Source organism: Uncinocarpus reesii, genomic scaffold, assembly GCF_000003515.1.
Source record: "Uncinocarpus reesii 1704 scaffold_2 genomic scaffold, whole genome shotgun sequence".
In the NCBI taxonomy this organism is placed as follows: Eukaryota; Fungi; Ascomycota; class Eurotiomycetes; order Onygenales; family Onygenaceae; genus Uncinocarpus; species Uncinocarpus reesii.
This window is the reverse complement of record NW_003052499.1, coordinates 3,443,876-3,466,597: the sequence shown is the minus strand read 5'-3', so window position 1 is coordinate 3,466,597 and position 22,722 is coordinate 3,443,876. Positions and strand designations below refer to the sequence as shown.

The following is a 22,722-nucleotide window of genomic DNA, read 5'->3' as shown; positions in this document are numbered from 1 at the left end:
ATCCTCTCCGTGCTTGTCGAGTGAGACCCTGCGATTGATCCCTTTTGCCTGAAAACTCGGCCAAGGGACTGCTGTTGGCTCACTTAGGACGAAACCATCTCATATTCCTACGCACATGAATTCACCTACCCCGTTATCGAAGTCCTCCTCACGATCTACAGCCTCGCACAACTCACAGCCTCCTGATGGCGAGCAGATAACACGAATGTTGGAGGGTACGCACCTCCCAGCAAATGGTGCTACTCTCCCGCAGAAGCCTCCCAAAACAAAGATGCCGAATCCCTTCTCTCGCATGTTCTCCCAAACGGGGAAAACGGTGCACAAGGAGGCGGAAAGCCTGAAAGAGGCGGCCTCCGATGCAACGATCCAAAGCAAATCCTCGTCGAAATCGACGCCCGCCACCAACGGAGTCGACAAGAACGCCAACATAAAGCCTCCGCCAAAGCAGCAAGGCGATAAGAAAGCGGAGGATAAAAAGCACGGCAAAGAGCCGGTTCCACCTTTGAAACGGTTTGATGTGCTCCCGGATGGGACCCATGTTCACTACTTGAAGAGTGCTAAACGACAAGAAAAACTCTCAAGTATGCTGCGCGATATGTTGGGCGGAGGCAAAAAGAAAGAGGACCATGTCGAAGACCAACAGCTGTCTCTGATGTCGACGTGGGTGGATCAGCTGAAAACAGAGCGAGACAAAATGGCCGCGGACAAGAAGGGCGGCCCGAACACCACGGCTTCTTTGGTCGACAAGTACGGCAAGTGCCAAGAGATCGTTGGCCGTGGTGCCTTTGGGATCGTCCGGATCTCCCACAAGGTGGACCCAAAAGACTCTAGGGTAGAGCAACTCTACGCCGTCAAGGAGTTTCGGCGTCGCCCTCAGGAGACCGCCAAGAAATACCAAAAGCGCTTGACTTCCGAATTCTGTATCTCTTCGTCCCTTCGTCATCCCAATATCATCCATACGTTGGATTTAATGCAGGATTCGAAAGGTGACTATTGCGAAGTCATGGAGTATTGTGCTGGCGGAGACCTTTACACTTTGATCTTGGCAGCTGGCAAGCTTGAAGTTGGAGAGGCCGATTGTTATTTCAAACAACTCATGCGAGGCGTCGAGTACATGCATGAGATGGGTGTCGCCCATCGTGATCTCAAACCAGAAAACCTATTGCTGACCACGCACGGTGCTCTAAAAATCACGGATTTTGGTAATGGGGAGTGCTTTCGAATGGCTTGGGAAAAAGAAGCGCACATGACAGCCGGGCTGTGTGGATCTGCACCGTACATTTCGCCTGAAGAATACACTGATAAGGAATTCGATCCTCGAGCGGTAGATGTATGGGCTACTGGTGTCATCTACATGGCGATGCGCACTGGCCGACACCTTTGGAGGGTTGCACAGAAGGATGAAGATGAGTTTTATGAGCGGTATTTAGAAGGTCGACGAGATGAAGATGGTTATGCTCCAATTGAAACGTTGCATCGGGCATGTCCTCCCAATCTCTTACCGCTGAAGTCAAATCTGAAAGCCCATCGCTGACCGTTACCTTTATATAGGCCCGATGCCGTAATGTGATCTACTCCATCCTCGATCCAAACCCAGGTCGCCGCATTACGGCTTCACAGGTTTTGAAATCCGAATGGGTCCGCGAGATCAAACTCTGCAAAGCTGGCGAAGAAGGGTTTTGACAAGACTCGCCAACTTCTGCACAGATATACACTCTGATGACTTTTGCCCTTGCCTTTGTTTGCCACCCAAAAAGCTCTATACCTGGAGTTCAAAATCGGTCGCCATACTGATGCGCATTCCTTGCGCAGAGGTATCCTTGTTTTGGCTCTCAGCTTACCCAAGATTGTCTAGTCTCGCCTTAGCTTCGACATCCTTTAACGTGTTTGGTTCCTCAACGACATCTTACGACTCTCCTACATTCGTCATCCCCAGTCCACTTGCGCTGTGGTAGCATCCACGCCGTTTGTCCGTTCAGGCTCCCACAGGTCATCTACTGGATACGCGTCAGTTGGGGCTGGGAGTGGTCTTGGCTGCAGTCGTTCTTTTGTAGTTCGGCTTTGTTAGTTTAGACCTCTTTTTAGCCTCAATGTAGTTTTTCCAATATGGGAGGACTGCTGCCCTCTTTGGGCCGGTGGCATAATTCTCATTATGTTTGGCTTTAACTCTTTTTTTTTCCAACTGTATATACCGTTTCTCTTGTTACGACCATGAAACGACTTTTCTTAGATTCCCCGAACCGTTTCTTTTCTTTTCAGGCACTGTAAAACCATCTTTCCCTTCTCAATGACGACATGACGCCTTTGATGTTTCTTTTTCGCTTCCCTACAAGGCTTGGATACCAAGACGCTTTTGTTCAGCTTTCACATTCTTCATGTAAGAATGAAAGTACACTCTCTCTTCATGTTGCTGTACAAACCATATACCCAAAATGGTTACACAGTACACTTGCGGGTCTGCAAGCTGGCGTTTTTGTATTTTTGGTTATTTTCCTCCGGAGATTTTGCTGGTTATAAACCATTTTCGCCCTTATGGGTGTACTAACATCTTAGTTGCCGAGCCTTTTTGTCCCTTGTTTGTGCTTTGATTTCTGCTGAGCGAGCATTTCCGTGGGGTTTTGACCATATAGAGTGGCTGAGAACTCATTGCTTGAGTATGACTTGATGGGTCAAATAAGTATGTATGATACGTGGACTGTTGATGACTTTTTTTCTTTCTTGGAAGGTTTTGCTATAGAGATTTTTTCGGGCGGACGCTTCTGTTGGTGTTTGAGGCGAAGATGTGTCGTACTGGGGAATATCAGATGAAACGTGTTTTTGGACCGAAGTCCCTTGCTCTCTATGGCCAGAATATAACGCAGGTCTTCCCATGCTTCCCATCGACCAGAAAACATCCTCTGAAATCTGGGGGTACAAGGGTCATATACATCAAAACACTCTAGCGAGATATTTTATTTGCCAAAGCTTCATTTTGGCAACTGGGTATCAGTGCACAATATTTTTGGGTACCAGCAAGAAATGGCTCTAATTGCTGAAATGATTGATCCCTTCTCAAAACAAAGGAAAAAAAAAGGAGAGGCAGCAAATCCCTATTTAATGACCAGAAGATAAGTCCATTGAAAGTCACAAAGCCGATCAACAGGAACGTCAAAAGCAAGTCCATACCCTGTGTTTATCACCAGGTGAGTAGACTGTGGATTCGGTTCCATTCTCTTCGGCCTCCTTCACCAAGCCATACCCTGGATACCACATAATCCTAGTTTAGTCACCAGACACAAGCTAGAGAGGCTTGAGGAATTGCGAGCTCTACTTAAGAAATATGTGTGCTAGAAAAACTAGCCTATTGACTATATCACATCCACAAATCTGATAAGGAAATCAGCTTCTGGAGGACGAAGGATTGGACAGATAGATGCTTCCAATTGAGGCACCCTGTTATCTGAGCAATCAGTGAGAGTGTCAGGGAGCGGGAGGAGTATCAGTATGTGATTGTGTGTACAGCTAAGTCAAAATTGTTGAATTAAACAAGCACAGTGATCTGATCAGATTGATGACTGGCTTGTTTTTATAGTAATCCCTCTGAGACAGAGTGCATCAACTATCACTTAACATCTTTGCACATCTTATCCCACCTTCTCCCAGCAAACGCCTGTTTGTAATGCAACAAACAAGTGGGCGACAAAAAGTTGGCGAACTCAGGATGAACAATGAGTACTTCATGCGATGGACTGTCTTGCCAGCCTAAGAATAGAAAGTGAAATAAAAGATATCTCCAGAGCAACCCAGCAAATATCATCCCTTGCAGCCATGCCGGCGGCTCAGGTGGTTTCGGGAGGGTTAACTACGCCGGTGGTCCGTATAAACACCGGAGAAAATATATTTGGAGTCTTTTGTCCAGGTAAGTACAGCCGATGTCCCCGTTGTGACTGTCCTTTTCAATGTGATGATAGAACCATATTGTCCGACTTTTTTATTTTCATTTTCTCTTGTTGACTACTCGAAGTCATTGCCTGGCCTTGGGATGCAATATGAAGAATATGCGGGGACGATGCTGGAAATTACAAACACCGATGATTGTCGATTAGTTTTCCTGTTTGCATAGAACTGATGGTATAACTACCGCTGATGAATGATTTTTAATTCCACGGAGAATCATGTCTGATCACAACCTTTGGTCGATAAAAGCGTCTTAGCAACTATTAACAGCTAATCCAACTCAAGAAATGAGAGCGCATGCACGCCCTCGATTCCAAATCCTGTTGAAATCCTGTTCGTATTTTTCTTCTCGGAATGCCTGGCCAGGATGATAATCCAAAAGAAGTTTGACGATGGACCAGATGTTGCCTCCACTCAGTTCGACGGGAAATATGGTATTTGTAAGGGGTATATATGGCATGGACGACTGTTCGACAGGTCCCATGAATGATTAGTTACAGCACCAGAGATTGTATGCCTGTCCATGACCAAAAGGAATGAAATCCAGGTTCGGAATTCCGGAAGCAACATCCACGGTTTTAATTCCAGCTGGTTGGACCAACGCATGCATGCAGAAATACATGGCAAACCGCAGGGTGATTCCGGTCGAACGGCAGCCAATCACAGCCACTGAAGAAATGCTTTTTTGTCCCCAATGTCCGAACCGCTGGTGCGACAGTGCCTCAGAAATCCGACTAGGGCGACGAGTGCGTTGCCAAAAGGGAGTGATCCCCTTTTTGGAGGTATATTGAGGGGATTGGTGGCTGTTGGATGTAGGAAATGTTTTATCAGGGTTTCACTGTGGCGTCACCCAGGCTGTTTGTTAGTCGACATAGGGAATATCTTTGCTAGAATTGGAGTAGAGTATCCGGATATCCATAGAATCGAAATTTTTGTACTCCGTAATGTTGACAAAATTAGGGTCCAAGCGCCAAGATGCAAAATAGATAGATGATAAGGGTGATAAATCAAAAGGAAGTAGATGGTAGGCTTCAAGCGAGCCTCATTCCTCCCCTCGAGGCTTCTGAGCCACAACGATTCTCGCCGTGCTTACCGCTCCTTCACAATTCACAATCTCCATTTTGACTTTCTCACATAAATCCAGGACGTCTTCCGCCGTCCATCCAATATATTTGGTAAGAAGGCGAAGGCTCATGGCTTCCAAGCCCTCCAATAACACGATAAGAGCCATTTTCCCCATTGTTTTCCTTTTTGGCTCAGTCGGCCATGTTCCGATAGGCACCTCGATGTCGTAGGTGCGGATGTTCTCAAACCCCGCAGCGGCCAACGCGCTGGGTCGAAGATGTTCTAATTCTGGGATATACCCCGCCACTTCGGTGGCGGAGCGGATTGCTGATATAAATATGTTAAAATATGAGTTTGGAGGTAATGAATTCGCGGACAGGTTTCCATCTGAGATTTGGATGAAACCGCCAGGCTGCAGGTGCTCAAAAGCCTGTTGATAAAGGGTGGGCCAGTCAGAGATGGCCCGGGAGAGGTCTCGTATATGGATAAAATCGAATGGCTCGTGGAAGGTCCATTTGCCGTCGGCGTCGTCTATTTGGAAATATACGTTTGGCGGAGCAATGCTGACAGACTGCGGATCAAAAAGGCTAATATCAGTGGCTATAACTTCGACATCTGGGTATTCCTCGCCAATGGCAATTGCCCAATCACCGGAGCCGGCACCCAGGTCCAGCACACGGGAGAGAGAATCAGGCAGGGGATATGGAGTCAGTTCGCCGTCTAAGGCGCAGAGGTAAAGCTGATGCAGGATGCTTTGGCGGGTTTGTTCAATTTCATCGTTGGGTAAACAGTAGGTGTCGTTGCAGTAGCGACGGCCATTCTCAAAGACATATTTAATGGCATCTTCGGACAGCGATTTGGTGGACCTATGCAACCATAAGCAAGAGGCGGCATCAAGATGGTCCAACTATAAAATTGTTGCAGTGTCAAACGGCTAAGAATATTGAACTAACCCGACTTGTCCCGTATCATCTTCATTCAATCCAGAAGAGCCAACATGGGAGCAATCGGAACATTGCTGGCCCCGTTGTTCAACAATCTGACCGTTGGTGTGGGACTTTGCCGCCATATTCGTGATGGATGCCTGTCGAATGGAGTTGTTTGCTGCACTAGAGCTTGCTTCGTCCATAACATGACTGAGGAAGTTTTAAGTAGTTTCATTAATGAATCTAAGTAGCCGAAGGAGAAACTCATCAGTATGGCGGTTCAAGCAGAGCAACAGGATCGGAGACGAAAAGCCCGGAATAGGAATGCAAACGCACCTCTGTACCCCAAGGGCTTGATACAGTGGTGATATAGAGTCCAATCGGAGAACTCACACTTTTGAAACAATCGTGATTATCGTAGTCACTAATAAGTAACTGATAGCCAGTTAACTAGGTCGGGCTGGTGTCTCGATGATCGAGCGCAGTCGAGCTGGTTGCCAATCTCACGCACGCCCCATGGCGGGGGAACGGATGCGAGAGACGAAGCTGCAAAACTCGATGGTCGTCAGGTTAGTTAATATCACGAAGCGAGACGGGCGATCGCACCAAATTGCGGGTGTCGAGATTTGACGCTTGGAGCGAGGATCTCAGTCCGGGCAACCCTCGTCGAACGCACGCAGAAACCCTGGGGATTCTCAGTTGCTTTTTATTTCTCCCCTTTGAACAGACTTCCCGTCGCGGGCGAATGAAATGAGCCAGGCGGGTGATCCGACTGAGCGCGCCGCGGATCTCTTCCCTGCATCGTCTTGCGTTCACTAGCTGGCTGCAGCGGCATTAGTCCAACATACGCTTGAAAGTGTAATCCGGACGGATTCTCCCGCATGCAATCAGCGTGTTTGTGTCCGTGTCTAGGCTGAAGTTTAGGGATGCGGCCAAGGGTTCGTGGTTAATTCCACGGGAGCCGGTGTGCAGCATCCTGGGCCCGGATCATCTCCCGCGGATGAGGACAAGACAGATGTCTTGGAACGGACTGAGCAGCGACGCGGCATATTGGCTACCTTGGGCTGATGGCATGCATGTTGGATTGAGCCCGTGAGGGACAGCGAACTGACCTTATACGGGTCCCAGAAACCCAGCTGGAGCCCGCCGGGAAGACGGGAGTTTGACGTCCCCAGAACCAGCTCAGCGGTGCATGCAGGAACCAATTTTATGATTTGATTGTTCCAGATTCCCAAGCACCGTTAACCGGTATCCCACATCTTCGGGTCAGTCTTCCCCGATATCGTCAGCGGAACACGGCCTGTCAGGGATAACTAACTGCGATCCACGAAGCGGCCACTGAATCAATTGGATGGCCCATGCGCTGACATTGGCCGGAGATTGATATAAGCCATGGCTTCTTCATGTCACCTCAAAAGGAGAGAATTGTTTCAGAAATATTCAGTTCAAAAATTGCTTTCGCTTCTCTCCACGCACTCTCCATGAAACCGCCCACGCACCGCAACCTCTATGAACGTTTTTCACCCCAGCTCGAGAGCAAAGTGAGAGCAAAACGGTCATCATGCATGCCCCGCCAATGGTCTGCTGGCGGTGATTCCTTTTTATCTTCCCGCTGTCATCTGCCCAGTCTGTCTTTGGGGTGATAGGGAGTTAATCTGTTGCCTATCAACCGGGCCCTGGGTGCAAGCCGACGCGTTGGAGGGGAATGATGAATGGCTCTCCAATGAGGACCATCTGCCAGCGTACTCCTATGAATGGGACCCCCTTGCCCGCTTGCATGGGGAGTCGACTGAGGGTTTTGGGAATGAAGGGTGCGTAAGAGCATCCTTGAATACCTTAAATGATAAATTTGGCTGATCAACATGTAGCAGCGTAGGCCAGAGGTCATATCCGCTCCAATACTTACTTTAAGCTCGCCTGTCTTACTGCTGAGAATGCTCTTCCTTATCAAGGGCCTCATTGGACAGAAGCTACCACTTTAAGGGGATTTAGCTGATAAAAAGGTCTCCGAGGCAATCCCAAAGGGAGATGTTGAACTGGCCATGAGATGCAGTATATCTATAACAAACTGAGTATGTGCTCAGTAATGGTATAGGAAATGCATCCAATGCGAGCTGGATGGACTAATTGGTTTTCCCTCTCCCAAAGGTGTGACCGTCCCCATTAGACAATAATAGCAATAACTATTCACACATAGTGAGCTAATACCATCTTGGAGAAGGTGTTCTATGAGGACATGTTTCTCAGGATATTCTTCTTGTGGGAACGACTGCATCATGGCCTGAGCATTGTCTGGTTTCAAAGCATTTTTGCAGAGACCTTTCTGCCATGAGATGCCTGCTGTTTGTCCCATTCTGTCCAAAGACACAAGGACCTTTGACCATACAACTTCTTTGTTGAACTGCAACCAAGGATGAAAACATGGCAGATTCTGTGAATCTCATCAGCAGAAGAAAGAGAGGGGACAATTTAACAGCAAAAAGCTGTTTATTGACTGGTCATAGAGCGTCTGAGTCTGACCTAACTAGCATCGAGCCACCTCCTTCATGAACCATCTGCTGCTGCATTAGTTCTCCAATACTTGCTGAGACTTGCAATATCATCCATTGCTCCACATGGAATGGCAAAGGTCAGTAGTTAGAAAACAGGTTTGTGCACACGCCCCTCTGAGTGCTTGGACTGTCACTAACTAATGAAGATTTTAGCTGCTTACTTTTTATATTTGGATTCACGACATAATCAACATTCTTGTTGCTGTTACGAAACCCCAGTCGCAATAAAAATGTCTTGGACTTCGGTTGCTTGCCTCCGCCCCTGTCAATTTGTTGGCTGTGAAAATATGTCTGCCTAGCGATAAACACGCTAGAGCAAAGTTCAGCTGAAATGAGGATTTTGGCTGTGCTCCCGACAGGGGCCAAATCAAAGGCCGTGCTGCGCTGGATCATCAAGTTCCCTTTGCCCTTGCCGAGCCAAACTTCATACAGCATTACGGTCAAGTCGCTTTTAGCACCTTCGCTGCCAAAATGCCGTCGCTCAGAGATGCTGTCTACTACCTCTTCCACGTCCAGGAGCTGCGCGCCATCGTCCAATGGATGATGTTGCGGAAACCTGTCCATCCGCGGGACGAGAGAAAGGAGTCACGCAATGTGAAAGAATGCTACCGCTTTCTCGCATTGACATCGCGGTCGTTTGTAGCTGTCTGTCAAGAGCTGCATCCGGAGCTCCTTATGCCTGTGGTTGTCTTCTACCTCGTTCTCCGCAGTCTCGATACCATTGAGGACGACATGACGATTGGCATCGAATCGAAAGAGCCCTTACTACGCAACTTCTACATGCATGTTGGCGACGAGGGCTGGACCTTCGATGGCAGCGGTCCCGATGAGAAGGATTGAGAAGTGCTGGTCAAGGTTCGCATGGCGTCTCCAGAGAGTTCAATCTGCTCAAGGAGGGATACAGAAGCATCATCAAGGACATCGCCAGGAGAATGGGCAATGGCATGGCCGACTACGCGAGAACGGCAAGCGAAATGCCAATGGTCTGAGTGTCAATACCATCAAGGACTACGAGCTGTATTGTCACTACGTTGCAGGCCTCGTGGGCGAGGGGTTAACCCGGCTGTTCGTCCAGGCGAACTTCGTGGACCCAGCCCTCCTCACGCACAAACCGGAGCTAATGGAGTCAATGGGTCAGCTCCTACAGCAAACCAACATTATCCGCGACATTCGGGAAGATTATGACTCGAAGCGGTACTTTTGGCCAAAGGAAGCCTGGTCCAAGTACGTGCAAAACTTCAGCGACCTCTTCCTGCCGCAAAACCGGGAGAAGGCGCTGCAATGCAGCAGCGAGATAGTGCTCATGGCACTGACCAGGGCAGCCCAATGTTTACAGTACATGGCAGGTGTCAGGGAACAGTCAACCTTCAATTTTGTCGCCATTCCACAAACAATGGCGATTGCGACGCTTGAACTGTGCTTTCAAAATCCAGCAGTCTTCGACCGGAACGTCAAACTGTCAAGAGGCTCAGCCTGCCAGATCATGCTCGAATCAACGCAGGATTTTCAACAAGTCTGCAAAGTGTTCAGTCGGTATGCTACGAGGATCCGTCGGAAGAACAACCCCAGTGACCCCCATTTCCTCGATATCGACATCACCTGCGGCAAGATTGAGCGTTTCTTTGAGGTTAATTTCCCAGAAGAAGCAAAACGAAAGGCGCAGAAGGCGGAGGCGAGGAAGGGTGTGATATACATGGGGGTTGCGATGCTTGGTGTCATCGCAGCGGTGATGGTAAGCTTATCTCAGTCAAGCTTGGAATATAAGGCTAACTAATGAACACGATAGGCTGGCGCCAGCTGGTTTCAGAGATGAAGTACAAGCAAGCTTTTCTCACCCTGGAATATGTATAATATGACTGTAATAATGTTGCACCCAGACTTTGACTACTACGTCGAAATTGAGAGGACCCGTGGGAGCAAGGATTTGTAAAGTTAGCTGCCTCTGTATTGCTAAGACGGATCATACATTTACTATTGATATAATATAATTCTCCTGTCCGCTGCAACATAGAAGAACGCGAAATGGTCATCTTTCCACCTACCCAAGGTGCCTAAGTTATATCGGTGTCAAAGCTATCCACACTCGAAGCGAACCCCTTCTGATATATAGATTGTGTGGGAAAATGAAAGGCCCAAGAGCTCACTATAAGCCGCGATCAATAGCGGCATCGCTGGCTGAGCCAATCTGAATGTCCCATAACTCCTAGCACTTCACAGGCAACGTAGAACAAGCGAGGCAAGATAATTGTACTGCAGAGTTAGTTCGACAATGATAATGAAGTAAATCAGAACGGTGAACCAGTAGTGATGGTTGAGGAGGTACTCCTGTACACACTCCAGGCCATAATGGTGTCAACGGTCATGCAGAGTACTCTGGCTTGATCAGCTGGCTAAGTGTGAAATATAGGAGCATTTCACTGTGCTTATTCTTGATAATCCTCACATTGGAAATAATGGTGAATTGGAGCCTGGAACAACCATTTGTCAATTTGTTCTCTGAATCACAACTGCAAACATCCTTTGGATGCTTGACGCACCTGGTTGCCACTGGTAACTCACAATATGTCTTATTTGCTGCTCATGATGAGTTTTATGATGGTTGATATCAGCCTGATTCTGCTGTTAATCTCCCCTAAAACTTAGTGAATTCATAACTTTACGTACACCATTAGGAGCTTGAAGAAGCAGCGCACATACTCTCAATCATATTGATAAAGAAGCCACTAAATATCAACGTAACACAACTCCAGCAGTTCATAAGAATATGGGCATTACCACAAGGATCAAGAAAGCATTTTTTTGTCACCCCATATCCATTATCAGCAAACTTCCGCCAGGCCACACAAGGCGGAACGTGTCAGCATTAGGGAATGCCCGCACTGCAGCTGACCACTGACTCTCAAGACGACCACTTTCGAGGAGGGTTTCAATATCTTCACCACGGGGTACAGATGTGTCAAATTTTCGTTTAACCTGCTCAGACTACGAGCCCCGAGTTAACCTTTCTTAGTAGATTGATTTGAGGACTCTTTTTCACCACAAACCGTAGAATCTGCGTTTGCAGCCTTGTCCGAGGATGCCTGGCGGTCGGTGATCGCTTCACTGAACGCGTCCATGGCCTTTCCCCAATTATACTGTCCAGGCTCTAATCCAACGGATTTGACGTACGGAGCAAGTTCAGCATTCTTGAGAGCCTGCACGTGTTCCGGAGTCGCCCTGACTCGAACGCGACGGAATAGATATGCTTGCAGACGAGCCAGATAGGCGAACTGCGGGCATGCTAGCCGCATGGCTTTCAGCTGGGCGAACAATGTCACTTCACTGCCAAGGATTTAGCGATGGGGTCGAGCGTGTATGAAAGAGTCAATGGGATGCAGTGATAGGACACATACTCGTGGTGCTGTATGATGTTATCAACTATTTGTGTGAGGAGTTCCTCGGGCATGCGGTAGAAAACGGGTTGCTTATCCATCCTAGTATTGCAACAAAACAAGAGAGTAACGACAATGCTTTAGCCTTGGAAGTTATGGAAAGCAGTTAATAAAGATTAACATTGTTGCTTAGCATCATCACAGGCAGCTTGGGGTTCCAGTGTTTGGATGCATTCCAGTATGGTTGTGGAGGTGGTGATGGATTGAAGTGAGGAGGGATGAGCTGTTGACTATTTATGTATGCACTCCCACACATGTTGTGACCCCGGAGGCTCGGCTCGCGTTTCCGGCCAACAACTTGATAGTTTGTAACTTGCGAGCAGTGAGTGAGATGCATAGGACTCTATTCTTCAAAAAGCATGGGACGGTTTAGGCTGCATTCTCTTGGGAAAAAGGAAAGAGAGAGGGCGAAAGCCGCCGCAACTCTTGATTAGAAACGCCTCTCCCCGAAGACGATACACCTCTCTGCTTCATCAAAGGATTCGCCAGCGCCTCAACCCTCCAGCGCATATCCCACTCCGTCTCCCGTGCCCATCTCAATCAACCGCTGCCTCATCGATTCTGCTCTCGGTCCCAGCCCATCAAACCTGGAATCGTCCCTTCCTACCCATCCACCCACGCCATGCTGCAAGACCACCGTCGCCCTAACACCTTTCTTACCCTCCTCCACCGGCTCTGCTAAACCAACGCTGCCATGAAGAGTCATTCGAATCCCTTCAACTTCATCACTCTCGTGGGCTGGGATCTCAGTGCCCTTGTACACGCCCCTGTGAAAGATATTGCTGTCATAAAAGACTGCATCTCCAGGTTGCAGGGTTACAACCTGTTGACCCGGCATGTCCGGTTCAAACGGATCCGCATCACGCTCGGCTTGTGTGCGTGCGCGAAGATGAGAACCGGGGACAACGATAAGTGAAGAGTCGGGGTATAAAGCAATATTGTACTGAGCGTGAGATTGGGGTCGGTCGGCGGGAGATTTGGCCTGGAGCTGTGCTAATTCTTCTTCCGGCGGGAGCGTTGGTGGAGTGGGAATATCGTCACGGTGCCAGCGTAGAGCAAACTCTCTGCAGGTTGGGGAGACTAAGAGGTTGAAGAGCTCCATGGTCAACGGTTCAACCTCAGAGGGCGGCTTTCCCTTGAGGCCGACAAGCTCCTCGACGATATCTAGAACTTTTGGGGAAAAGTATAGATTGGCGAAATCGGTTCGTCCGGGCATGTCTGGGTGCAGTAGGTGCTGAACTCCCCATATCCCACCTTCAGAAGCTGGAGGCGGCGTGGTTGGAAAGGGAGGGAATTGCTTCGGGACAGTCCGAATGTGTGGCCATTGGCCATGGCGTGCCAGGTGGGTTGCTTTTGCGGCTGCGCGGCGGAGTGTAGCAATTTGCTCTGGCGAAATGAGGCCCGGAATCAAGACGAAGCCATCTCGTCGCAGAGCCGTAAGATAAGGAGCCGCCCCAGTTTCAGTCGAGGTAGTAGTTGTGGTAGACATGGCTGATATTGTCGTTCCGAGATCTTTGTCTATAGTCTCAGACCATGGAATGATTTGAGGGCATGCATGAGGGGGAAGCTTCCTTAAATCCTCACGATGCGGGTTATACACTGACGATGCGTTTCTCTCGCGATCAGCGTAAAATTCTGGATCATCTCCACAACCCCGCAACTTCCCTGAATCTGGGTCAGTAGTGATCATACTCGATTATTGGGACCTTTTGTGCAATGTCTGCTAGATGGCATGGTTGTATCGGGTGGTGGCCCACATGCGACCCCTTTCCGTGACCGTGGCGCCTTTAGTTTGTTAGGGCGAGTGACCCAAGATAAAGTGAATGCATGGTGTGAGAGAGCAGCATATGGGACACAGCTTCGCTGGGAGAAAATAATAATTGAACGGTTGACCATTCGTGGGCGAATATCGAGCTTGGTATCGTATGCGAATAGAAAAGATAAACAAACATAGGCCTTATATCTGGAACTTTGTCCGCTGTTTCTCCATGCGACCTTTCCATTCCCATTCCTGCCCGCTACTCCTCTGTATCCCTTTGTCTACGCGTCTCAGTTTCAGCGTGAATCGTGGGCCCAGCTCCTGTAGGCCGGCGCGGATGCCTTCGACGCCTTTGATTTCATTGCCGTCGGCATCCACGACGCTCTTCTCCGTCTCCCTCTTGTCCCGGAATACATATCGGTGTCTTCGTACAAAGATGTAATCTCGCTGGTTGTGCAATGTGACAACCTGCCGCCCAATCAGGTCCGGTTGGGGTGGGAAAAGGGTGCGAAATAGGTGGGCCGTGAGTAAGCCTAGCGGAGTTCGAAAGTTGTTCAGGATCAATTCTGGCCAGTGGCCTGTAGGGTTTCCGTGACCAGGGAGTTTCTTGCCCTCAATCCAATTGCTCACGGAGAAGTGGAAGGTCGGTCCCACTGGCAAATGCACCACTGTCAGTCCGGACACTCGTTTCTGATCCTCCTCGACGACCACCACTGCAGTATAATCCCTATTCGCAGCGAACTTGGCAATTTCTCTGACTGAGAACTTGTGGCTATAACGGTGAGCGGAACGGCGGATATAAATGCTGTTGGGGAAGAATTCGGTCAGGATGGCTGCTTGGCTGTGTAGGGTAGAATTGAGCGACGTGGTGATGAGGATTTTCGGGGCGGGCGGCGCTTCGTCTGGGAATAAGCTAGGGAATTTGGCAGCCAGAGATTCTGGCGTTAAATCGAGATTTGTACTTCTCGTAGATTGCGTCGGACTTGTAGCACGCTCTGTTGCAGAGCGTAATTTCGATTTCTTGGGCTCACGCTTTCGATCTTCGTCGTTGTCGCTATCCGAATCAAGCATGCTGTCCACTTCATCCTGCTCCCCGTTATCCTCGAGTCCCTCTGAAGGTTCCGCATCGGCTGTAGCCTGTTCTGATTCCTCTTCTTCCTGTTTCCTCCGTTTTATTCTTTCCACATCAAAGGCCAGACCCAGCCCGTCCTCCACGTCACTACCCACATCATCCCATGTTCTCTTCCGCTCTAGGGTCAACGGTATATTGCGCTTCAGTCGCTCTGCCTTTAGCCTGGGATTTTTAGCTTCTTCCTTCTTCCGGGCGAATCGTTCCTCTCGCGATAGCTTGTCTTTGGTCTGTTTTCGCTTGATGTGAAGCATCTGTCGCTTCAACTTGTTGGCCGGCTTGCTTTCCAGCGCCCCCAGCGGGGTCTGCTTGGCTTTTTTGGACGGCATTTCAGAGAAGAGCCTGTGAGCTGATTCAACTTCATTGCTCTATAGGGAATTTGATATCTCGCTATTTTTTTTTCGGCGGAAAAGCAACTAGCTCCCGGATGATCGTTTTGCCGATGCGCTCATTTGACTCAAACTGTTTCGCAGCATCAAAAAAGTGACTCTTGAGTCTTGACCCCTCCGCCATCTCGACTCTCTTTCGCTCCCCGCCTCCACGCTCAATCCCGGTGCCCGTCGCCATCAAAGGCCGTGAATGAACCAGATTCCCCCTTTACGGCTCTTTTCTTTTCTCTCTCGACTCAAATCGCCCGCAATTAGGCACTTTTCCACCAATCCCACCCTCCGAGCGAAATCGTCGATTAAACCGCTAGCTCTCAAAACCATGGCTACCACAAAAACTGGTCAGCCTTTAGACAGATCCGTCTTGGACTCTATGCTCCGGAGACGGCTGTTCTACACTCCTTCCTTCGACATTTACGGCGGGGTATCTGGTCTCTTCGATTACGGTCCGCCGGGATGCGCTCTGCAGGCGAATATTGTGGACATTTGGAGAAAGCATTTTGTGCTAGAAGAAGACATGCTTGAGGTAGACTGCTCAATGCTGACTCCACATGATGTTTGAAGACAAGTGGGCACGTGGACAAGTTTGCAGACTGGATGTGCAAAGATCCCAAGACCGGCGAAATCTTCCGAGCAGACCATCTGGTCGAGGAAGTATTGGAGTCGCGATTGAAGGGCGACAAGGAAGCGCGGGGAGAAAAGGTGCAGGTTGACGAAGAAAAGGAGGCGAAAAAGAAAAAGAAGGCCAAGGAGACAAAGGCAGTCAAGCTCGATGATGCAGTGGTCACGGAATATGAAGAAATTCTTGCACAGATCGATAACTACAATGGCGAGGAACTCGGTGCTCTTATTATCAAACACAATATCAAGAATCCTGTGACTGGTGGTGATGTTCTTCCCCCAGTGTCCTTCAATCTGATGTTCCAAACTGCCATTGGCCCCAGCGGACATATCCCTGGGTACCTCCGGCCTGAAACCGCGCAAGGGCAGTTCCTTAACTTCCAAAAGCTGCTGGATTTTAACCAGCAGTCAATGCCATTTGCTTCTGCGTCCATTGGTAAATCCTTCCGCAACGAAATCTCGCCCCGTTCCGGCCTTCTGCGAGTGCGCGAGTTCTTGATGGCTGAGATTGAACATTTCGTTGACCCTGAGGGTGGCAAGAAACACCCTCGTTTCCATGAGGTCGAAAATACGGAGCTATCTTTTCTGAGCCGAGAAGTCCAGCTCTCTGGAAGCACAAAGCCCATTCGCATGACGATCGGAAAGGCCGTCTCCACTGGCTTGGTAGACAACGAGACCCTTGGCTATTTCCTTGCTCGCATTTACATGTTCCTCATGAAGATCGGCATTGACCAATCTAAGGTTCGCATGCGGCAACACATGGCAAACGAAATGGCACACTACGCTACCGACTGTTGGGATGCTGAACTGCTCACTAGCTATGGCTGGATTGAATGCGTTGGCTGTGCCGATCGCAGCGCGTATGATCTCAGTGTTCACAAGAAGAAGACTGGTGCTCCTTTGGTCGTTAGAGAAACCCGAGCGGAGCCGCTTCGTATTGAAGAATGGCAAATTGATATCGACAGGAAAAAGTTCGGCCCACGCTTCAAGAAAGATGGAAAGACAGTTGAAGCTGCCATCGATGCCTTATCTCAGGAGCTTCGTGAAAAGCTCGCCTTGGATCTCACCAAGGACGGGAAGATCTCCGTTGAGGTGGAAAATGTCAACGATGGAAAGGTCGAACTTGGTAAAGACCTTATTCAAATTGAAAAGCGTACTCGAGTGGAAAACGTTCGTGAATACACGCCTAACGTCATTGAGCCCTCTTTTGGCATTGGAAGAATTTTGTATTGTCTGATGGAGCAGACTTACTGGTCAAGAGAAGGAGACGAAGCTCGCGGAGTAAGTATCCCCACCCTATATTCAGCAAAATCTTCCTTTGATCAGTGTTTCCGTTGGAGTCAAGCCATCTAACACTTGTGGCAGGTATTATCGTTCCCTCCAATCGTAGCGCCAACAAAAGTCCTCCTTGTTCCCCTGTCCAGTCATTCATCCTTCCAGCCACTTGTTAGGCAACTGACGCTCAAACTTCGCCGTATGGGCGTCTCCAACCGTGTGGATGATAGCTCCGCAAGTATCGGGAAACGCTATGCTAGAAATGACGAACTTGGAACACCTTTCGGCATCACTGTCGATTTCCAATCTGTTAAAGACAACACATTCACTTTGCGAGACAGGGATAGCATGAAGCAGGTCCGTGCTAGCGAAGACGAGATTTGCAAAGCAGTTAAATCGCTGGTAGAAGGCGACGAGACATGGGAGGATGTGAGGAAACGACTTCCAGAATTTCTCGGACAAGAGGTGGAATAACTATGAGTGATAGACCCATTTCTTTCTGAATAGAACCAATATAACAGTTGGCAATGTGAATATCCCAACGCTTTTGTGTAGTCCTGTGTAGTAAATATGGATGGTTTGGTGCCCAGTCACATGCTTCTGGTGAATGACGTCCAGCAAACTATTTTGCCAAAATCAACTTGCTGGCATCAACAATCCCATCCATGATTTCATCCTAGAATTGAAGCCTTCTCCTTTCTTGTCTCTGGCTATAAATTTCTAACTACAGAGGGAAAATACTTGCTTTCCTTAACCCCTGGCCTTTCCTTGTGTTGTTGGCCTATTCACCAATCCATGGCGCCGCCTGTTTCTTCCTCGAAGATCACCCTCTCATGCCCACTTTTCGCTGCCGACTTTGATCCCCAAAACAATGGCCTTCTTCTTGTTGCTGGAGGAGGCGGTGAAGGACGCAGTGGTGTCGGGAACAAAATTGTACGTGCGCTCGGCCTCCAACGCAGTGGATTCGGTTGTGGACGCGCTCATTCACTAACTCCTAGAAATCATTTCTAGTCCCTTTTAAACACCGCGCACCCTAATAAAATCACAGAACTCGTTGAGGTTGGACTATCCAGAGATGAAGATTCTGTCATGTCACTGGGCATTGCTCAATCAAGCCATGAATCCCTCGTGGCTTTCACAGGAATCAATAGCTCGCAAGCGGAGCAGAAGCAGAACAACAATGAACATTTACGGTCCTTCAAGCTGAACGTCCCACGTGTAAAACCAACGGCTGACAGCTCTATTGTCGATCATGATACTTTGTCCAAATCGGAAAAAGCGCCCCAAACTACACCGTTATCACGAGCGTCGTTGTTTAGAACCCGGGCTGTTAAGGACAAGAAAGATCAAGAGGCTTACCAGAGGATCTTGAGATTGTCTCCTTGGAAAGGGAGCAATTCACCTCGAATCGCGGCAATAGCAACTGGACTTGCACCGCAGGGCGAAATCGTCGTATTCAATGCGAATACTTCAACTCCACAAGAGTCCGACGTCATTGGACGGGTGACGCTTGGGAACCAGGAAGAGGCCGAAGATCTAGACATCTTGGATGTCGATAATGAGGGAAATTTTAGGCTTGTGTATTCCAATGGTCCCTCGTTATATATGTGTGATGTGTCGGCATCGAAAAAGGCAGAAAATTTGCAGATTGAATGCATATATACAGTTCCACCTGAAGGTGGAAGGAAGCCGAAAATTCGCGCCGTACGGTTCCTCTCACCCACTTCGTTTGCTTTTTTGCAGAATTCGGCCAATCGGTCAGGATGTGAAGTGGCAGTTCTCACCCTAAAGGGATCTCGGGGTTCCGTTACTAGGAGACGGCGTCTTCACTCATCCATGAAGATTGGTGTTGGATTGGATGTCTGTCGTCTCCCACAGTCATCCAAGGGTGAACGGCAATATGTCGTTGCCGTGTCTGGCAATGACCAATCCGTCGAGCTTTTCACTCTTGACTATTCTCCCGAACGAACATTTGGGAAAAATCTACCACTACCTTACCCTTTCGAGATTTACATCCTTTCTCGATGACCAGGATCGCATTCTCCAATTTCATCCCACCTTCTCACCCGGTTACAGCAGACGTTAAACCTCAGTATATCAAACTCGCCTCTGTCAGTGTTGGCAACACTGTCGTCGAACATACTCTACCTCTCTCGCCATACCCAACGGGTTCAAAACGCCCCCGCTACGTCCTCGTCACGCCAGGTCCATCGGAGATACTCCAAAATCTATTCAGCATCATCATGGCTGTGATTGTGGTTGGATTGGGGGCTTTCTGCCTCCAGGCCTTCACCGAAATCCGCGGCGGGGTTCCTCCTACCCTTGGCGCGAAAGAATGGCTACATCCTCGTCTGCGCGATCTGATCGCAAGGCCGTACATGTTTGAAGACGGACGCCCTGGGCAGCAGCGTATATATTCCCTACGAACCTCTACGGCGTCGACTGTAACTCAGGCCACTGAGACTCCCGTAATTCAAACACCCACTCCACCACTTCGAGATTTCCTTTCTTCAAAAGACGATTCCCAGACCTTGTTCATTCAGGATCATGGCGATCATGTCAGAGTTCATGAACACAAGGGCGACGGACAAAACCAGGAGGGTAGGAAATGGGAGGATCTACCGCATGAAGAGCGGGAAGCATGGAAAACCAAACTGGCTGACTATGGACACTGGGCTGCTGAAGAGGGAGAGGCCATCCTGAGAGGTGTGTTTTTTGGCGAATTGGCTGGATTCGTGGGAAGAGCCATGCTTTGATGTCCTCCGTGGAATTGGGTACAGAGTATAGCTATACAGACCTTGGCGTCATTACATTTGCCTTTACTTCTATCGGATTTACTTTAACTATTTTACTTGTGTCTCTTATAAACCAGGCGATTCAATTGCAATTACAAACTCAATGAACTTTTGCTAAGAAAGGCTGTGTGCCTGCTAAGTTATTTTCTGCATTTTTGAGTACTTGAATCTGAACCGTCTAAAATACCATGAAATATTATAATGAGGGAAAAAAAGTAGTATTTTTGGCGGTGACCAGCGTGGCTTCCCTATGCTTGACCTTCCTAGATGCAGTCAATGCTACATCTAAAACTCCAGAAAAGAATCCAAGAGCGTGCAAAGAAGAAAGGTAAGTGAAACTAAGCGAACCCTAGGCATCAAATACGAGTCAAACTGACTAAAAATTGGAAGAAATGATTTGGGCATTGAGAGACATCAGTCATGGGGAGAAATAAATATGGGGGGGTGGCAGATCGTTTTGAAAATTTCCGTGCCGCAGGTCAGGAGAAAAATCATGTGGAACTTAAGCCATGGGGCATTCATAAACAAGAACTGACTGATGCGTCGTTGACATGCGTTTTCTTTAAGTACAAACTGAATCCGGAAACGCCTGTTGGGTAGGATTGTTAGCGCCGGCGAGAATGGCAAATTAACAGGGCAAGTTAACAATGGAAACCTGAAAACCGTGAGTGGAATATAGATTGTAGGGGAAATAAACAAAAATGCAGGCTTGGAGGTGATGACAAGTCGGCGGGAAGGACGGAGGACGTACATGTGTAGCGACCCAGAGGAGGGATGCAACATAAATAAACCAACTCATTAAAAAGAGAGGCTATGCAATATGGTATATCAAGCTGAAAATGCCACCGCCAGAGATGAAATTGGGATTGCACCTTCAAACGTTTGGAAATCCGAAAGTCGGTAAACCGATTTGATAACACCAAGGTGGGAAATGCATCACGAAACAGCGATTTTGCCAACTACTGAGCCGAATTCTTCTTAAACCTCAGCAACTCTGCAAGGCTAGCCAAACTGCAACCGTTTTTGAGAAACTCGTGCTGCAGTAGCTCGTCAGAAGAAGCACGGCTCCGCACATCGACACAGAGGCAGACGCTAAGGAAAGACTTCAGATCCTTGCTCAGTTTTTCTGGTTTCTTAAGACGCGGGGTTCCATTGGTGGCAATTAGATATAGTGCCTTCAGGGGTTCTTCGTTCAAATACGGTGGTTCCGACTCAATCATCTCAATTGCCATGATACCGAGGGACCAGATATCGACTCGTGGCCCGTACTCCTTTTGTTTAACGACCTCTGGAGCCATCCAGTATGGCGTTCCCACCATCGTTGCTCGCTTGCTTTTTGATTCGGTGAGCTTAGCACAAAAACCAAAGTCGGCTAGGCAATTGTTAGCACCATAACAAAGTACAACGAGAACCAAAACATACTAATTTTCACATTCCCAACACGGTCAAGCAGAACATTATCACTCTTGATGTCACGATGTATAATTGACTGGCTGTGCAAATGTGCAAGCCCCTTGCAAGTCTGCGATCATAATTAGAACCTATTAAATTGCGGATGATGGGTTCTGACTCACCTCGAAACAAATTGTTGCAATCTGATCTTCTTGAATAACGGGGTTATTTTCAATCACATCAGTTAACGCACCGCCTTCCATATATTCCATCACAACCCAAAGCTCATTGTTTTGTTCCTGCAGAAATGAATCCAGGAAATTCACGATGTTGGGGTGCTGGCTGTCCTTCATCACAATGATCTCATTGACAATGAGCTCCTTGCGTGGTTGGCTCTTGAGATCCATTTGCTTGATGGCAACTTGGGCTCGCGGGCCATGTGTGCGATATAGTTCACGCGCGACGGGTGATGTAGCTGTCTCCTTAATTCGAGCCACATATACAGATCCCGAGGCACCCTGACCAATCTTACGCTGTTTACTATATGATTCACTTGGGTTATCCTTGGATACAACTTGCTTGAGTCTCTCCATAACTTCACCTTCTGACATAGTAGACATTCGAATGTCCTTGTGACGGGGCTCAGCTTTCTTGTTCAGAGTAGCTTCTGCTTGACGAACACCATCAGGAATGGCTTTTGTTTGGGCACCAGTTGTTTTGTTTGCAATATTGAGAGGCTTAACCGGCTGTACAGGTGCTGGAAGACGGCTTGGAGGTTGGCCTGGAGAATTGAGGTTTGGTCGCTTCTCGGGGGAATATCGATCTTGTCCTGGCTGACGGGACTGGTCTGGCCGTGGAGCTGCCCGAAGCGATCCTTGGATATTATTGGTTTCTGCAGTCCGTGTACCGTGCATCGTTGTACCAGACTTGGGAGTAGATGGTGCAGGCCGTTGCGGAGTTATTTGTCTTAGAGATCCCGGAGGCTGCTGACGACTCCGGTCAGTAGGAATGCTTGGGGCCGGGCGGGATGGGTTAAAGCGATTGTTGGGCGGTTCACTTCGACCACCTCCATATCCACCTAGTTCCTGCTGTGCAATAGGCGTGCGTGTTTTAGGGAGCGAAGCATTGTAAGCTTCTTGTTCCCGGCGGTTCTGTTCTTCTTCGCGCTGCCGTTGCATTTCCCGAATACGACGAGCCTCTTCATCCATGCGACGTCGCTGCTCCGGGTCCGGCATCTCTTTGGGGCGTTCCTGTTGATAACCTGGGTAGGTGCGATCGGCATCTGAGGCTTTACGAAGTGATCCTGGAGAAGAGGTAGTCGACATCTCACCGTACTGTCGCTGAGATTGGCTTGTGTCGGTGCGCTGCATTACCGGACGCTGCCCAGGAGAGGTATGACCTGACTGCGCGCTACAGACTGACTGGGTGCATATGTAGAGCCCATACCTTGATAAT

At 48.6% G+C, this 22,722-nt stretch overlaps 8 protein-coding genes across 8 annotated transcripts; 4 read left to right on the top strand and 4 right to left on the bottom strand.

The window, feature by feature from the left end:
* Positions 1 to 652: 652 nt before the first annotated feature.
* UREG_04166 (serine/threonine-protein kinase hal4) lies at positions 653 to 1,534 on the top strand (the record flags this gene model as incomplete). Its single annotated transcript, XM_002544603.1, has 1 exon — positions 653 to 1,534. One exon carries the CDS (start codon positions 653 to 655, stop codon positions 1,532 to 1,534), a length of 882 nt encoding a protein of 293 aa, XP_002544649.1.
* A 3,248-nt stretch (positions 1,535 to 4,782) lies between these two features.
* UREG_04165 (uncharacterized protein) lies at positions 4,783 to 6,130 on the bottom strand (the record flags this gene model as incomplete). Its single annotated transcript, XM_002544602.1, has 3 exons — positions 4,783 to 4,791; positions 5,030 to 5,867; positions 5,955 to 6,130. 3 exons carry the CDS (start codon positions 6,128 to 6,130, stop codon positions 4,783 to 4,785), a joined length of 1,023 nt encoding a protein of 340 aa, XP_002544648.1.
* A 2,820-nt stretch (positions 6,131 to 8,950) lies between these two features.
* Positions 8,951 to 10,292, top strand: UREG_04164 (squalene synthetase; the record flags this gene model as incomplete). The annotated part of the gene is made up of 3 exons (XM_002544601.1): positions 8,951 to 9,299; positions 9,397 to 10,211; positions 10,266 to 10,292. 3 exons carry the CDS (start codon positions 8,951 to 8,953, stop codon positions 10,290 to 10,292), a joined length of 1,191 nt encoding a protein of 396 aa, XP_002544647.1.
* A 989-nt stretch (positions 10,293 to 11,281) lies between these two features.
* Positions 11,282 to 13,399, bottom strand: UREG_04163 (uncharacterized protein; the record flags this gene model as incomplete). Its single annotated transcript, XM_002544600.1, has 4 exons — positions 11,282 to 11,461; positions 11,524 to 11,800; positions 11,872 to 11,952; positions 12,498 to 13,399. The coding sequence occupies 4 exons, from the start codon at positions 13,397 to 13,399 to the stop codon at positions 11,282 to 11,284; spliced, it is 1,440 nt and encodes a 479-aa protein (XP_002544646.1).
* A 468-nt stretch (positions 13,400 to 13,867) lies between these two features.
* Positions 13,868 to 15,127, bottom strand: UREG_04162 (uncharacterized protein; the record flags this gene model as incomplete). The annotated part of the gene is made up of 1 exon (XM_002544599.1): positions 13,868 to 15,127. One exon carries the CDS (start codon positions 15,125 to 15,127, stop codon positions 13,868 to 13,870), a length of 1,260 nt encoding a protein of 419 aa, XP_002544645.1.
* Positions 15,128 to 15,506: 379 nt separating this feature from the next.
* Positions 15,507 to 17,554, top strand: UREG_04161 (glycyl-tRNA synthetase; the record flags this gene model as incomplete). Its single annotated transcript, XM_002544598.1, has 3 exons — positions 15,507 to 15,710; positions 15,749 to 17,086; positions 17,171 to 17,554. The coding sequence occupies 3 exons, from the start codon at positions 15,507 to 15,509 to the stop codon at positions 17,552 to 17,554; spliced, it is 1,926 nt and encodes a 641-aa protein (XP_002544644.1).
* A 321-nt stretch (positions 17,555 to 17,875) lies between these two features.
* Positions 17,876 to 20,554, top strand: UREG_04160 (uncharacterized protein; the record flags this gene model as incomplete). Its single annotated transcript, XM_002544597.1, has 5 exons — positions 17,876 to 18,013; positions 18,092 to 18,968; positions 19,088 to 19,786; positions 20,143 to 20,203; positions 20,476 to 20,554. 5 exons carry the CDS (start codon positions 17,876 to 17,878, stop codon positions 20,552 to 20,554), a joined length of 1,854 nt encoding a protein of 617 aa, XP_002544643.1.
* Positions 20,555 to 20,834: 280 nt separating this feature from the next.
* On the bottom strand, positions 20,835 to 22,502 carry UREG_04159 (serine/threonine-protein kinase PAK 1; the record flags this gene model as incomplete). The annotated part of the gene is made up of 3 exons (XM_002544596.1): positions 20,835 to 21,247; positions 21,298 to 21,397; positions 21,450 to 22,502. The coding sequence occupies 3 exons, from the start codon at positions 22,500 to 22,502 to the stop codon at positions 20,835 to 20,837; spliced, it is 1,566 nt and encodes a 521-aa protein (XP_002544642.1).
* Positions 22,503 to 22,722: the final 220 nt, after the last annotated feature.